The sequence below is a fragment of the Schistocerca americana genome, chromosome 2 (assembly GCF_021461395.2).
Source record: "Schistocerca americana isolate TAMUIC-IGC-003095 chromosome 2, iqSchAmer2.1, whole genome shotgun sequence".
NCBI classification, from domain to species: Eukaryota; Metazoa; Arthropoda; class Insecta; order Orthoptera; family Acrididae; genus Schistocerca; species Schistocerca americana.
In genome coordinates, this window is record NC_060120.1 from 1,004,396,349 (window position 1) to 1,004,410,797 (window position 14,449).

A 14,449-nucleotide genomic window follows, 5' to 3' on the forward strand; every position below is an offset into this window, starting at 1 on the left:
CACGTAAATTCTGGAACCACTCGACCTTCTGCAACCTCAAACACACGATATTTTAAAGATAAATGTGAGAGAGAGCCTATTTACTGTGCAACACATGTCTGTGTGTACAGGATTGATGTTTATCATGGGAAGACAGGAGCTGAGTCATATGAGCGACACCGACAAGTGTTTGCCACAAGTGCCACAGACGCTGTAGTGGAGGACACAGAGTAAAGAGCATTTGTTAAAAGTAGGCAATTGTGATTATGTTTAATTGTATCCAACATGTGTCATCATAGTTGACTTACAAGAATTTGTATGTTTATGTGAATCTTGTGGAGATGAAAATATATCTGGACTGAAATGAAAGTATGAGGTTACCGAGTTATTTCTAGTGAGAGAGAGAATATTTGTTAGTTCCTCTAACCAGCATTATCTCTTTGGAGAAGAAGTTGTGGAGATCGATGCAGCCACATATACAGAGAAGAGGATCAGCCAAAAGTTTCAAGTAAGTCAACTGTAGTAAGAGAAGTGTGACGTTTGCAATCCAGCTTTGCACTGCTTCTCTTGTTGCCAAAACTATTAGAACCCTTCTTCCAAAAATCACTCATTCTTCCTGATGGCAGTCTCCATGTATCAGAAATGATGGTTGTAAAAAGTAATATTCCAAAATTCATAAAAAATATGGATGTACGTAATCATTACACAAGACAGACAATAAAACTCCACATTCTAAAAATGTATGCCTGTGCCTTTGATATTCACCATTTAACCAAGGAATTTAACTTAACAAGTCTGCCAGCAGAGATCAACAATAGTAAGTCTCTGACTTGCTTTAATAAGAATCTAAAAACCATTGCTTTACACTGTATCTGGATTTTTGGCACATTTCTGTGGAAAGAAATATGAAATTGATTGCAGGAATGATTTTTGTAAAATAAACAAACACTAAAGCAAAATATGTGCTAAAAAGCTTGTATTTATGTTGTAATCCAGAACTATGCCAACCAGGTACTTGTTTTCTATATATATGAGATGGACAAAAAACTAAAATGAAATTGGAGTAAACACTATTTAAAATCATGTTTTATAAAGTTTCATCACATCACTTCATACCATCAAACCATCACACCATACTATGATTTGTACAGTAGTAAATGTACATTCTGTGTGCATCACCATGTGCATATCTTGTACAATATTGATTCAGAGGATAAATAAATAAATATTACCATAAGGAGACATCAGTACAATTGTTCGGCATTCACATTGATAATAAGTTATAATGAGTCACCCGTACAGAAAAAGGTGTGCAATAATTTATCAGCAGTACTGTACCTTATAAGGAGATTGAAAGATTGTCAATCATACCTTGGGTTTAAGCATTTTTCCATACTCTTGTGAACTATGGATTAATACACTGAAAAACTGCTGTTGTGACTAATAATGTTTTTCTCTGTCATAAAGAGTGTCATTAGACACATTTTTAGTTTGTGAAGCATAGTTTATTGAACACAAGATACTTGCTGTTCTCAGCTCATACATACCCCAAGTTATACTACAGGCTACAAAGAATAGCAACATGATAAATGTCCCCCAGGACAAAACTATCCAAAAGCAAAAATTATTTTGCAGAGTATTTCTTAAGATGTACCAGGAACTACGAGCCAACAAATTTAAAGAGGCATTATAATCTTCATTAAAAATGTAGACCTTTTATAACATTGAGCAATTCATGTATAATGGTCTGGTAAATTGTTGATATGTAGCTGTTTTTCATAAATTAAGTATGTAATCTTGTTCTAAACTGATAAGGTCTCATCCAACATTAATGTTGTCTCCAGACAAAGAAATGGATTTGATTGGCTCTATGTAGGGTGGTTGAAGACAACAGCTAAGTGGACAGTGAAAGAAGAGCCTCTTGTGTTTTCAGTACTGAAATAGAGCTTTCATAGTGAAGATTCTAATATTCCTGAAATAAAAAAAAGTTTAGTCAGTGTGTTTTACAAATTTTGACTTAGTCAGAGAGACATAGTCTTTTAATGTGAAAACCATTGAGAAGCAGAGGGATACTCATTGTAAAATAGATACATGTTGGGATACACTGGGATAAACAGGAAAACAAATGAATTAGGGAACAGACAGGAATAGAAAGGCGAAATGGAGGTTGGCATGATTGATGGTAGCTGAACTAAGGAACTTCTTTGCTGAATTTCAAGAAATAAAAGAACTCTTAGGGTGCAACCTAATAGAAAGTGGGAAGATGACATTAGAAAACATGAAAGAATTATTTGAATGCAATGCAGTCAAAAACAGTAAAGCCCTGAGAAGTCTTGGGCTTCATCCAGCAATGGGTGGGAAAGACTGATGATGATTACTGCAAACATTTTTTCATCTCAGTGATGCTTGTGAGATTCTGTGATTCTTCATTTTTTCACAACCACTTTATAGATTATTCACATGACCAGTTTAAATTTCATTCTAAAACATGTTGTCACTGCTTCTTGAGATGTGCTTGTATGAATTTTTCTAAATTCAAAGAAAGAATTTCCTTCTCAGTCCATCTGGTAAGTCTTCCCTAACCCAAGCCTCTGAGTGACTTTTCCAGACTCTGTCCCTTTTGGTGAACCTCACCAGTCCTTTTCCTTCACCCCTCTTCCTTCCCCTTCAACCCTTCTTTGGTGGTTTTGAAATGCCGATTTTTGAAGTTACTGAATGATAGTAAGTCAATAAGTGATAACACAACCATCACTTAGCATGTTCCATGAATCTCAGTTACACTATATTAATTCGCTTTTGTCATGTAGAATTATTTTGGACCAGTGGGGATGTAGAACCACTGGCTCTACCCTCTAATAATATTGCTGCCCTACTGCAGCAAGAACAACTGTGTGTTTGCCAGATCAGTTCTCTGTGGTATGTGTTCTATGCTAAACGCATTGCGCATACGCTCCAAGAATAAAGTATTCACAGTAATTGATGGGAGTGTGATTGATTATATATCATCGTAATTACCATGCCTGCTCCCCACTACCTACAAGCTTATGCAACTGAAGTAAATAAATTCCCTGTTTTGCAGAGGTGACCAGTAAAAATATTGTGTAAAGTGAATAACCACACATCTTGCAGAGACCTTTTTAAGGATTGTGGTATTCTCACATTACATTCCTTTACTTTAGTGAAATTTTACACATTTATTTATGCTGTTGTTACTAGAAATACCAGTCAGAATACATAATTTTCTGGTCATTGTTTACAAATTTATCTCTGGATATGTACTTTCTTCTTTGAACTACTAAGCAACTGATGAAGTAATTAATTTTTCTGAAACAAGAATTTCAAGGTCTATGGGCTTTGTTGAATTTACCATCATTTTTAAAGTCTGTGGTTCAGTGCTTTTTATTTTCATCTATTAACATTTCCAGTATTAACTAATTCAATAATACAGCTTGACCACTAAAACAAAAATCATTTCTTTACATATATTGGTTCTTTTATTTGTTAACAAGAATAATAATGTTTATAATATGGTTACAGTATATCACACTGTATTAACATTTCCAATATTAACTAATTCAATAATACAGCTTGACCACTAAAACAAAAATCATTTCTTTACATATATTGGTTCTTTTATTTGTTAACAAGAATAATAATGTTTATAATATGGTTACAGTATATCACACTGTATCTAAAAAAATTATTATTAATAATTGGAACATAAATTAAGTTTGATTTCCTTTGTCATTGTTGCATCCTCTGTAGAGCACATCACAATCAACTCCCCTCATTCCAGCCAAACCAGCATCAGCAATTAGCCGCATCCAACTGGAATCTACAGATTTTGCTGTCCATGAACTGTGAAATAATATAACATTTCAACACTTAAAAATGTTTTAAGTGAATAGTAAATGGCTGTGTCTGAATGAATTAGGAGTAAAAAGCTTGGCCCAAAGTTAGGAAGTGTCACTTTATGTCTAGGAATATTTTATTGTGACGTATTAATCTCATAATGTGAATTACTAAATCATTTGATTCAGGACAGGAGATACACAAAACATTTGTGATAAAACTTCACCACTATCACAGTACAACAAATGATAATAATAGTACCATAATACTAATATAAATAAGGCAAAGGGAAATTGTTGACGGTATATAAATTATTTGTGGAGTAGTGTTAACAACTCACTGAATTATTGATAGGCACATAAACAAGACTGAAAATTTTAATTGGCTTCCAGATGAATCTTTCTTTAAAGCTAAAGTACATTTTACAAGAAAATCATTGATCAACATTTGAAGTGTATGACAGTAAAGTCTTGTCATTATCTTGAGTTAAACATCTTACTCACCATGGGGGGCTGCTGACTCAGTGTTTCAGGTGGACAGAGGGAAGGATGGGAAGACATACAGGGAGCATAGTTGAATGTTATGGGCCTGGAGTCATTTTCCATGGAGTTAGCACAAGGGGCACAGCAGCAACATCATGGTCCAGAAACCATCAGAGGATGTTTTACATTAGAAGTTATGTGAAGCAAATTGTATGTAAGAACATTGTACAGTGGGGACCATCTGAATGAGGCAGTGCTGTGCAGCTGTTAAGACACTAACCTCATATTTGGGAGGATGGAGTTCACTGTTCAGGCATTTATAAGAGAGAGAGAGAGAGAGAGAGAGAGACAGGGGGGGGGGGGGGGTAGGGAATACATATTCTCTCTTTCTGAACTGTACCATACAGGTTTTGGATAAGTTCTGTTTTAATTCATTTCACTGGAATAAGGTTTTTAAGATGTTGAGGGCGTATACAACACAACAACAGTTTTATTCTGCATCACTGCCTTTGATTTACACTGACAATCAATAGCAAACAAAACTGATGTACCATTTACATTTTTATATTTTCGTACATTCCATCCTGGATTTTCCATTCTCTTATACAGGTTAAGTTACCCATGTAGAGTAAAACAGGACCTGCCCTAGAATGTATTTTGTACTCCACTTAGGATAATTCATGTGTTTGAAGTGAGAAGTATTAATATGTCAAAGAGCTTTGTAAGATCACAGACAATTCCTCCAACATTATGTCTCCGATCTGTGGTTTTTTTCCTGTTGTTGTTGACTATAACCACAGAACTTCCTGCTTGCTGGAATCCAAATTGGTTACTTAGAGTAAGATTATAATTTTAAATAAAATTTTGAAATTGAATTGTAGCTACTTTCCTCAATATTTTGAAATGAGTGGAAGAGTAGAGGTGAGACAGTAGTTCACTCTTTGTTAAAGTGAAATTTAACTTCTGTATGCATTAACATACTTGGAAAATAGTGCTGCTCAAAAGTTTGCTTGATTATTAGAATTAATGTGCTACTATGGGATGTACTACTTTCGTCATCAAAAGTTCAGTTTTTAATTATTCTGAAACTTTAAAGAAGTGTTAGCTTCTCGGTATATGAACTGAAGCTTCCTGGCAAATTAAAACTGTGTGGAATACTGTGACTCAAACATGGGGTCTTTGCCTTTTACGAGAAAATGCCCTACTGGCTGAGCTACCCAAGCACAACTCAGAACCCACTCTCACAGCTTTACTTCTGCCAGTATTTTTTTTCTACCTCCCAAGCTCTAAGGCTGTGGCTAAGCTATTTCTGTGCTGTATCCTTTCTTTCAAGAATGCTGGTTCCTCAAGATATGCAGGGGAACTGTTGTGAAGTTTGGAAGGTAGAGAGGTACTGGAAGAAGTAAATCTGTGACGACAAGTCATGAGTTGTGTTTGAATAGCTAAGTCAGTAGAGCACTTATCTGCATAAGGCAAAGGTCCCAGGTTTGACTCCAGGTCTGGGGCACAGCTTTAATCTGCTAGGAAGTTACAGATCAGTGCACATTCTGCTGCAAAATGAAAATTCATTCTGGAAATATTGAAATTTACTTTGTCACACTGTCATTTTTTCACTAGAATGCAGTAACACAGCATTGATTTTGCAACTCACACAAAAATAAGGAGTGACTGAAGAGTTAAGCAATGGATGTTAATCTGAAGAAAGAAACAATATATCATAATAGAGTTGAAAGTAAAACAATGGCACTATAAAATATTAGAGAAACATATATTTAGCTAGTGGCACCAGTCATATACATGAAAAAAGTGAGGTAAATACTGGCATAAGGGAGAGGAGTTACTTTGACCAGTAACAGAGAAAAAAATTAAGCAAGTGAGACTCTTTAGGAATAGTATAATAATATTTTTGTTAAGAGAGTAGTGTCTATCTGTCAGCCACTGAAATAGCAACAACTGAAAAGAATGCTAACTTACACAACAATTTCAAATAAAATTTGTGCCAACTCAAAAAGTTGTCACTATTGCAACGTACTCAAGTTCACACTGTGGCACTGTGGGAAGAATCACTATGGTGCTGAAGCTGCCTACTGTCAAGGGTCAACAGTAGCAGCCTCCTGCACTCAGCTTTCAGCCTGTAAGGCTCTTTACTGGGTCTATGCACTGCAGGCCACTGTTTACATGCCCTGCTGTTGTTGTCTCTGTGGTCTGTGTCATCAACAGCAGCAGTTTCCATGAAGTGATCTTATGTGTTAAGGTTGGTGGTGGTTGAAACTTCCTGGAAGATTAAAACTCTATGCCGGACTGAGACTCGAACTCGGGACCTTTGCCTTTCTCGGGAAAGTGCTCTACCAACTGAGCTACCCAAGCATGACTCATGCCCCGTCCTCACAGCTGTAATTCTGCCAGTACCTCATCTCCTACCCTCCAAACTTCACAGAAGATCTCCTACGAACCTTGCAGAACTAGCACTCCTGGAAGAAAGGATATTGTGGTGACATGGCTTAGCCATAGCCTGGGGGTTGTTTCTAGAATGAAATTTTCACTCTACAATGGAGTGTGCGCTGATATGAAACTTCGTGGCAGATTAAAACTGTGTGCCGAACCGAGACTTGAACTCGGGACCCTTGCCTTTCACGGGCAAGTGCTCTACCAACTGAGCTACCCAAGCACGACTCACGCCCTATCCTCACAGCTTTATCTCGTCTCCTACCCTCTAAACTTCACAGAAGCTCTCCTGCGAACCTTGCAGAACTTGTACTCCTGGAAGAAAGGATATTGCGGAGACATGGCTTAGCCACAGCCTGGGGGTTGTTTCTAGAATGAAATTTTCACTCTGCAGCGGAGTGTGCGCTGATAGCTGTGCACATGTGCTGTATGGCTTTGGTTATTATTCAGACAGGCCTTGGTTATTATTCAGAAAGAAGTTGGTGCTGTTAGCTTAAGGAAGATTGCTTGTCCCAAGAGTTTATGAGCACAGTGGCTCTAGTGTTGTTGATTTGCTGTATTTAGCTGGTACTTAGTTATATGACAGTTCATTAACAAAGCTGTAGTTAATTAGTTACATGTTTCATACATCACTTTGTGTGATAGATTGTAATGATGTGGACTGAGTCATTTTATATTCACATCACAAATATGTATGGTTACATTCTGAACAGTTCTAAGTTATTTTTAATTTTAATTTTATTTTCTTTATTACAAAAAGAAAGAAAGATATACAGTTGTAAGTTAGTAATTCCTACCCACCATCTTTTACACACTATGGTAACAGAAATTCCTACATGGAACGGAACGTGTAATCAAGAAGAAACTTTCTTAGTTTGTTTTCAAATTTTTCTTTGCCATCTGTCAGACATTTTATATCACTGAGTAAGTGATCAAAAGATTTTTGTTGCAGCATTGTGCACCCCTTTTTGTGTGAAACACAACCTTGATGTTGAATAATAGGATAATGAATGTCATTTTTCCATTGGATATTGTAATTATATACATAATTGTTCCTTTCAAACTGTAGTGGGTTTTTACAACAAACTTCATGAAAAAATAGATATACTATGAAGCAATAATCAGGATGCCCAACTCCTTAAAGAGGTGTCTACCAGAAGATCATGGATGAGCACAACATACTATTCTGCACTTTGTTTTTGTGCTATGAAGATTTTCTTTCTTAAAGATGAGTTACACCAACACATTATTCCATATGACATTATTGAATGAAAATATGAAAAATATGTCAACTTACTCATTTGTCTCTCCCTAAGATTTTCAACAAACCCATATTACACGATGCGCCCAAACCGTAGATCTATGCACCAGCACCCCAAGCGTGCATATCTGTAACTACAGACTGGTTCACGTAGACCTGTTACACCATTCACATGGGATATACCTGGTGTGTATGTGAAGTAGACAGTGATAATGTGCGAAACGCAAACCACTGTCTGCCCTCTTGTAAAGTCGTTTGTTCTACCAAATGAAACACAAGGGGGACCATGTGACATATGGGAACGTCATCCGTTCGAATTATTTATGTGACTTAAGGTTCCTATTTCATAAGAAAATGTTTATCATTCTTCATTAAGTAATTGTTATTCTCTTATGTAGGTTATTACTGTTCTGAATTACAGACTCAACAGTTAGTTTTATATTGCAACACTTGGTTACACAGGTGTATGTATTTATACAGCATTTTGCACTCATTTTTGGAGGTATTGCTCTGGTAGTGACAGTAAATCTTCAGATTAGGACAGAATGACTACGAAAATAAAGAGCCAGACGTTGTTGAGCTCGATCCTGGCTGAAAGGAAGGGACAAAGGCAGGGGATTATATTCACTGCTTATGAAAGAACTGAGGCTCGAGGATCCGCATGAATTTCAGAGCTTCGTGAGGATGGACATGGTCTGTTTCGAGAATCTGCTATCTATGATAGAAGATGGAATTAGCACTTGTGACACTCATGAGGGAGACTGTCTCACATTGTCAAAAGTAAGAATTAAATGATAAGTTTATACGTTTTGTGATTATACCAGCCTAGATCACGAATAAAATACCGATAAATGCCCTGTTACGTTACAGGCTGGATGTAACATTATGTTTCCTGGTGACTGGGGAATCTATTAAGAGTCTTGCTTTTAGCCACAGAATAGTACAGCCCACCATTTCAAAAGTTGTTGTGGATATATGCGCTGCAATTTGCAACACTTTAAAGGACCAATACTTAAAGGTGTACTTGTGTTATATATATACTACTCAGAGTTTTGTAGTCCACGTCTGTCACACTGGGCCAAACTGCAAGGACTTTCTCCCTTTCACTGCTAGTTTCTCTTTCCTGGCATGCTGAAATCAAGCAAGATATGCAATCAAATCAAACCTGATCTTTCGTAAACAGAGGCATTATGATACAAATCGAAAATCACCTTATAATGTTATATTCATATTATTCAGAAAGAAACAGTTTCTGACTACCTTATTATGGTACAGTGGATCATACATGCACCTTCCTAGCTGTATGCCTAATTTAAGATGCTTAACACACCTCTTTGCTCCATTTCTTTTCTAGAATGCGAAGCTATCTATAGAAAAAGTTTCTTTTCTGAATGTATGAAATGTACTTACTGGCAAAAAAAAAAAAAAAAAAAAAAAAAAAAAAAAAAAAAAAAAAAAAAAGCGGAGGATCCCCAATGTGAAAAATCCACAACACAAAAATCTGAAATAGCCACTAGCTGCCTAACAATAACCAAACAACAAGCAGAAAGCACTGTGGTATACCCTTCCACGCGTGCACGGTTTATCTCTGCCTACTGCGCATGGCCGGTTTGATGGCAGTTTAGAACTGCACTGTATTCTGTCACGTGGATAATGTCTGCTAATTTTCGTAGTTTCACCCATTCTATTGCTAGATGGCTGTTGCACTATACCAGTACTGTTCGCAGCAGATCATCGTGTAATACCGCTTAAGATTGAACCTTACGGAATCCCATATGTGATTTCTCCCCAGTCACAATTATGTCCTTGGACTATATTGCTTGAATTACTATGTACGACTTTCTGCATTCTTTTGGTTCAATATGACATTATCCATTGGTTTGCAATACCACCAGTCCCATAAGATGTCAATTTATCTAGGAGAATACTATGATTTCCACAGTCAAATGCCTTAGAGAAGTCAGAAAACACTAACAGAGATGTTTTATTATTTGATGTGTGTAAAATCTGGTGAGTGAACATGTAAGTGGCATTCTTAGTAGAGCAACACTTCTGAATCCCGAACTATGATTTGCTAAGGATGCTTTTGTTGCTATCTTTTATTTGCTTTGAGCTTTTGGTAGTGGCGTACTCAGGAGGGGGGAGGGGGAGGAAGGGGAGGGAAGGCTGCCAGCCTACATATCCCCTCCCACCCCAGAGATATATTTCCCTCACAAAAGGTCGAGAGTGAGAGGGGGGGGGGGTAGGGGAGACAGATAGACAGACAGACAGACAGAGGAATGGTAATACGGTGACATAGCTTTCTGATTTAAGTTCTTACAATTGGTGGTCATCTGCCAAGCATTTAGTTGCTTACATCGAGGGGTAATGGAAATGGAAATGAGCATTTGGTGTCAATTGGCTGGGAGGCCTCTTACGGGGTAGGTCCGGTTGCCTTGGTGCAGGTCCGGCTGCCTTGGTGCAGGTCTTATTACATTCGACGCCACATGGGGTAACCTGCACACCGGATGGGGATGAAATGATGAAGACAACACAACACCCAGTCCCTGAGTGGAGAAAATCTCCGGCCCAGCTGGGAATTTAACCCGGACCCCTTAGGACGGCAGTCCGACACGCTGACCATTCAGCTATAGGAGCGGACACATCGAGAGGTGAATAAGGATCAGTAAAAGTCGATAGTTTTCATGATTTTGTGTGCTGCCAAACATAGCGATCTAACATTTGTTGTGCTACAGTAGGCATAATTTAGTTTGTACAGTAGAGTGTGAGTTATCTGAACTAATTGGGGGTATGATTGTTTGGAAAACTGGTTTATTTGAATAATTGACCTGTATACATTTTTTACCAGTAAAAACTACATATATTTATTATGACATGGATAACTTTTATTATTACCAAGGCAAGTAAAGTAGGAATGTATGTAGTACAGCCTACTGAACAAAAAAAAAGTAATACATATGCAGTCTGCTTGTACAGTACGTTTATGCAGAATTAACACTTAAAAATCCTTAATTTTGGTCTGTCTGAGAAAGATTACCCACTTACAAACAGCTAAATCATGCACTTTCTTCAGGACAGATATCTGATACTAGTTGCTTTGATCTTGATCTTTAAACTGTATCTAAACATGTAAATGCTTTAGAAGCAACCAGTATATTTTCATCTTCATTTTATGAGCCACTACCATTGAGATGCTGGCAGTGTCAGCTTTATCAGTGGTGAGGTTGACAATTTCATTATTCTGCATGATTTGGTGCACTGGATTTGCATCATCGACACCCATCCATTCTTGAACGTCTTCTTTGTCATATTCAGGGCAATTGAGTTCTTTTAGCATCTTGAGCATTTTGGACATATCATTCTGATCATCATTTTCAACTAGATTTTGAGATCTTTATGCCATACCCAACATTTTACTCCAGCCCTTTTCCAAATTCAATTCCTTTACACCACCCTGTGCTGCTCCAATCATGTAGTGCGCATCTTTCAAATCAGTATTTTTATGATTTCATAAGAGACATTCTGCTCCCTCCTCTTCTCTTTCTAACAATAACTTACGTAACACTTCTCTTCTGCAGTGCTGTTTCAAAACCTCAATAATGCCTTTATCCCAGGGTTGTAAGAAGGAGACTACCTTAGGTGGAAGAAAAATCACTTCTATCAACTCATCCTTTTTGTTTAAGATATCATACGATGCATGAGGTGACAGGTTGGCAATGAGCAATAATGTTTCCTTCCTTTTGCCATTCTTTAACTGATGAGTTTTTACAGAAGATACAAAAGCTTTCATAAACTATTCCCTGAAAATTGTACTCTGTGCAGGCAATCTTTTGTGAGGTGCAAACAACATTGCAAATGTGTTAACACATTTGAAACAACACGGTTTCTCACTTTTATCAATGACAAGCACAGGCAGTCAGTGGCTACCAGCAGCATTGGCAGAAACTAAAGCAGTGATGTGATCCTTGCTTATTTTAGGAGCAAGTGCTGCTAATTCACAACATGATGCAAGAATTTTCTTGTCAAAGTTTTCCAACTGAGGTGGGGTGCTGACTTATAAAAAATATTGTGGGGGCGCATACTGGGGGTCTTGCCCAGGGAAATTTTCTAAGTTTTAGATGAAAACGTGAGTTTTAAAGTTTTTTAAAGCTTTTTAGAGTCGTAAGATCAACTTTAGAACCCCAAAAACTGGACACTCGCTTACTCAACACACCAGGAAACTTGACAAGCCTGACATATTTTTTGGGGTTGAAAAAAGAAACAAAACATAAACACGCATGGCATTTTTGTAAAAATCTAATTTAATTTACAGTAATAATCATGCTTATAGACCATTACAGAGCAGTGAATATATAGCTCTGAAAAGACTGAAATTATGTTTAAATAAATCCTAAACTATCATTAAAAGAATAATATATATAATATTGCTGTTGCACGGAAATAGCACTTTGATTGATAAGTGAAACAGCTAATTTAAGCTTACTTTGAATAAGGCTCAGGGTTCATTAAATAAAAACAATATCTCAAAGTTAATGCTACTTTCATACAGTTAATAAAGTTAATACAGTATGCCTAATACTTTCAGACAGAAAGTATGTAAATAGCGGGTTTTAATTGGGTCTTCCACCCTAAAAATATTTAAGTATTTGAAAATAACTAATACAGTACTACAGTAATATAGTAATAAGTACTAAACTAGTACTAATATTTCTAAACTTAAAATTTAACATTATGTATGTATTTAATTATCTATTTTATGAAGATTTTTAATATTGCCGTAAATGCCATTATTAGGGCTAGAGTGTTTTTAGAAAGGTGCAAATGTTGACCTTCTGACTGGATTATTGAATATGAAGTCGTTGATGATTGGATGGATATCCAATTCATCCAAAACATCTCAGTAGGCATGAAGGACATCCAAGTTGTTCAATCACTTCTGACCCGTTGTTGATCAGAGATATGACCATTCTGCTGTTGCTGTTATGATTGGAACTACTTGGAGAAACTTAATGCACTTCACCAATTCACATAACATTTCTCCATCTACAGGCTCTTGTGTAATATACTTTCTTACATCACACATGTTTTTTAATACCAGTTGTTTTTTATTAGTGATATCAGAAAACATATTGAAGTGTAAGCACGGTCTCTCAATGTCTAGGTCATTTTTGAAAAACTCAGTTGATTTTTCCCAATTTGTTTCACCTCTGTTTATTAAAAGCAAGCACTCTTGTTCAACTGCAATGACCTGTGTAAGTCCAGCTGAAGAAAACTGCTCAGCAAAGCAAGATTGCGCCTTTCACAAACTTCAATGTAAATAGCTTTGTAGTATTCCTTTGGGGTTTTGAAAGTGTGTGGCAAGCTGCCTTCATTGTTTTTGTACTTCTTTGGTATACTTCCATTCTGAGGAAGTGAAGAATCATCAAGTTGTGAAGGTTTTTCTTTTAAACACAATTACCAAAAGTGTTCAAATTATCACACCTTCCATTCAACATACAAATCAAGTCCTGATATATTTTTCCAGCTCAGCAACACTTAGATGAGGGCATTGAATTTTTTCATTGACATCCTCTACTGGGTTCACTGCATGACAATAAAGACATAAAAATAAGTAAGTCTTGAATTGTAGCATTGACTCAAGGTAGGCTGCACATTTGCAACCTGCCTCTGTTTTGTCCTCTGCAGAAAATGTTCCAAAAAACTCTAGAAGTTCTTCCAAGTTTTTCAATATTCTTAAGATACTAGAAGCTTGCATAGTCCATTGAGTCATGCAAAGGGTCGTAGGCCAGCTTGGTCATTGGCACTCTCACAGTGTATGCTTCTGAAAAGTCTCATCCTTTTGTTCAATTCCCTTACGGTGTTTCGGTAACAGCCTTGCCGCAGTGGATACACCGTTTCCCGTGAGATCACCGAAGTTAAGCACTGTCGGGCGTGGCCGGCCCTTGGAAAGGTGACCATCCAGCTGCCTTGCGCTGTTGCCATATTTCGGGGTGCACTCAGCCTCGTGATGCCAATTGAGGAGCTACTCGACCGAATACCGTATTTACTCGAATCTAAGCCGCACTTTTTTTCCGGTTTTTGTAATCCAAAAAACCGCCTGCGGCTTAGAATCGAGTGCAAAGCAAGCGGGAGTTCTGAAAAATGTTGGTGGGTGCAGACACAACTAACTTCTGCCGTCGAATATATGTAGCGCCACACAGGCATGCTTTGTAGGCACAAAGATAAATACTGGCACCAAAATCTCTGGGTCAGTAAATAAATTTAAAAAAAAGTGGAAGACGAGCCTTTTTCCTCCGCCCAGAGTTTCGACCACTGCGTTTTGGTACATTATCCAACGAAGTAAATACAAATTCTGTATTGTTGATCTTCGAGTGTAGCAGCATTTCAATGTACTACGAAAATCCGACTGGCAAGACTGTTTGGGATGTTT

General features: G+C 37.2%; 1 protein-coding gene across 2 annotated transcripts in view; it reads right to left on the reverse strand.

Annotated features, from left to right (window-relative positions):
- Positions 1–3,577: 3,577 nt before the first annotated feature.
- LOC124596221 overlaps positions 3,578–14,449 on the reverse strand; it is a 139,299-nt gene continuing 128,427 nt past the window's right edge. For both annotated transcript variants that reach the window (XM_047135277.1, XM_047135276.1), the window contains exon 8: positions 3,578–3,837. In XM_047135277.1, the coding sequence (XP_046991233.1) occupies positions 3,705–3,837 (133 nt within the window). In that variant the 3' untranslated portion in view covers positions 3,578–3,704. The remainder of the gene's footprint in view (positions 3,838–14,449) is intronic.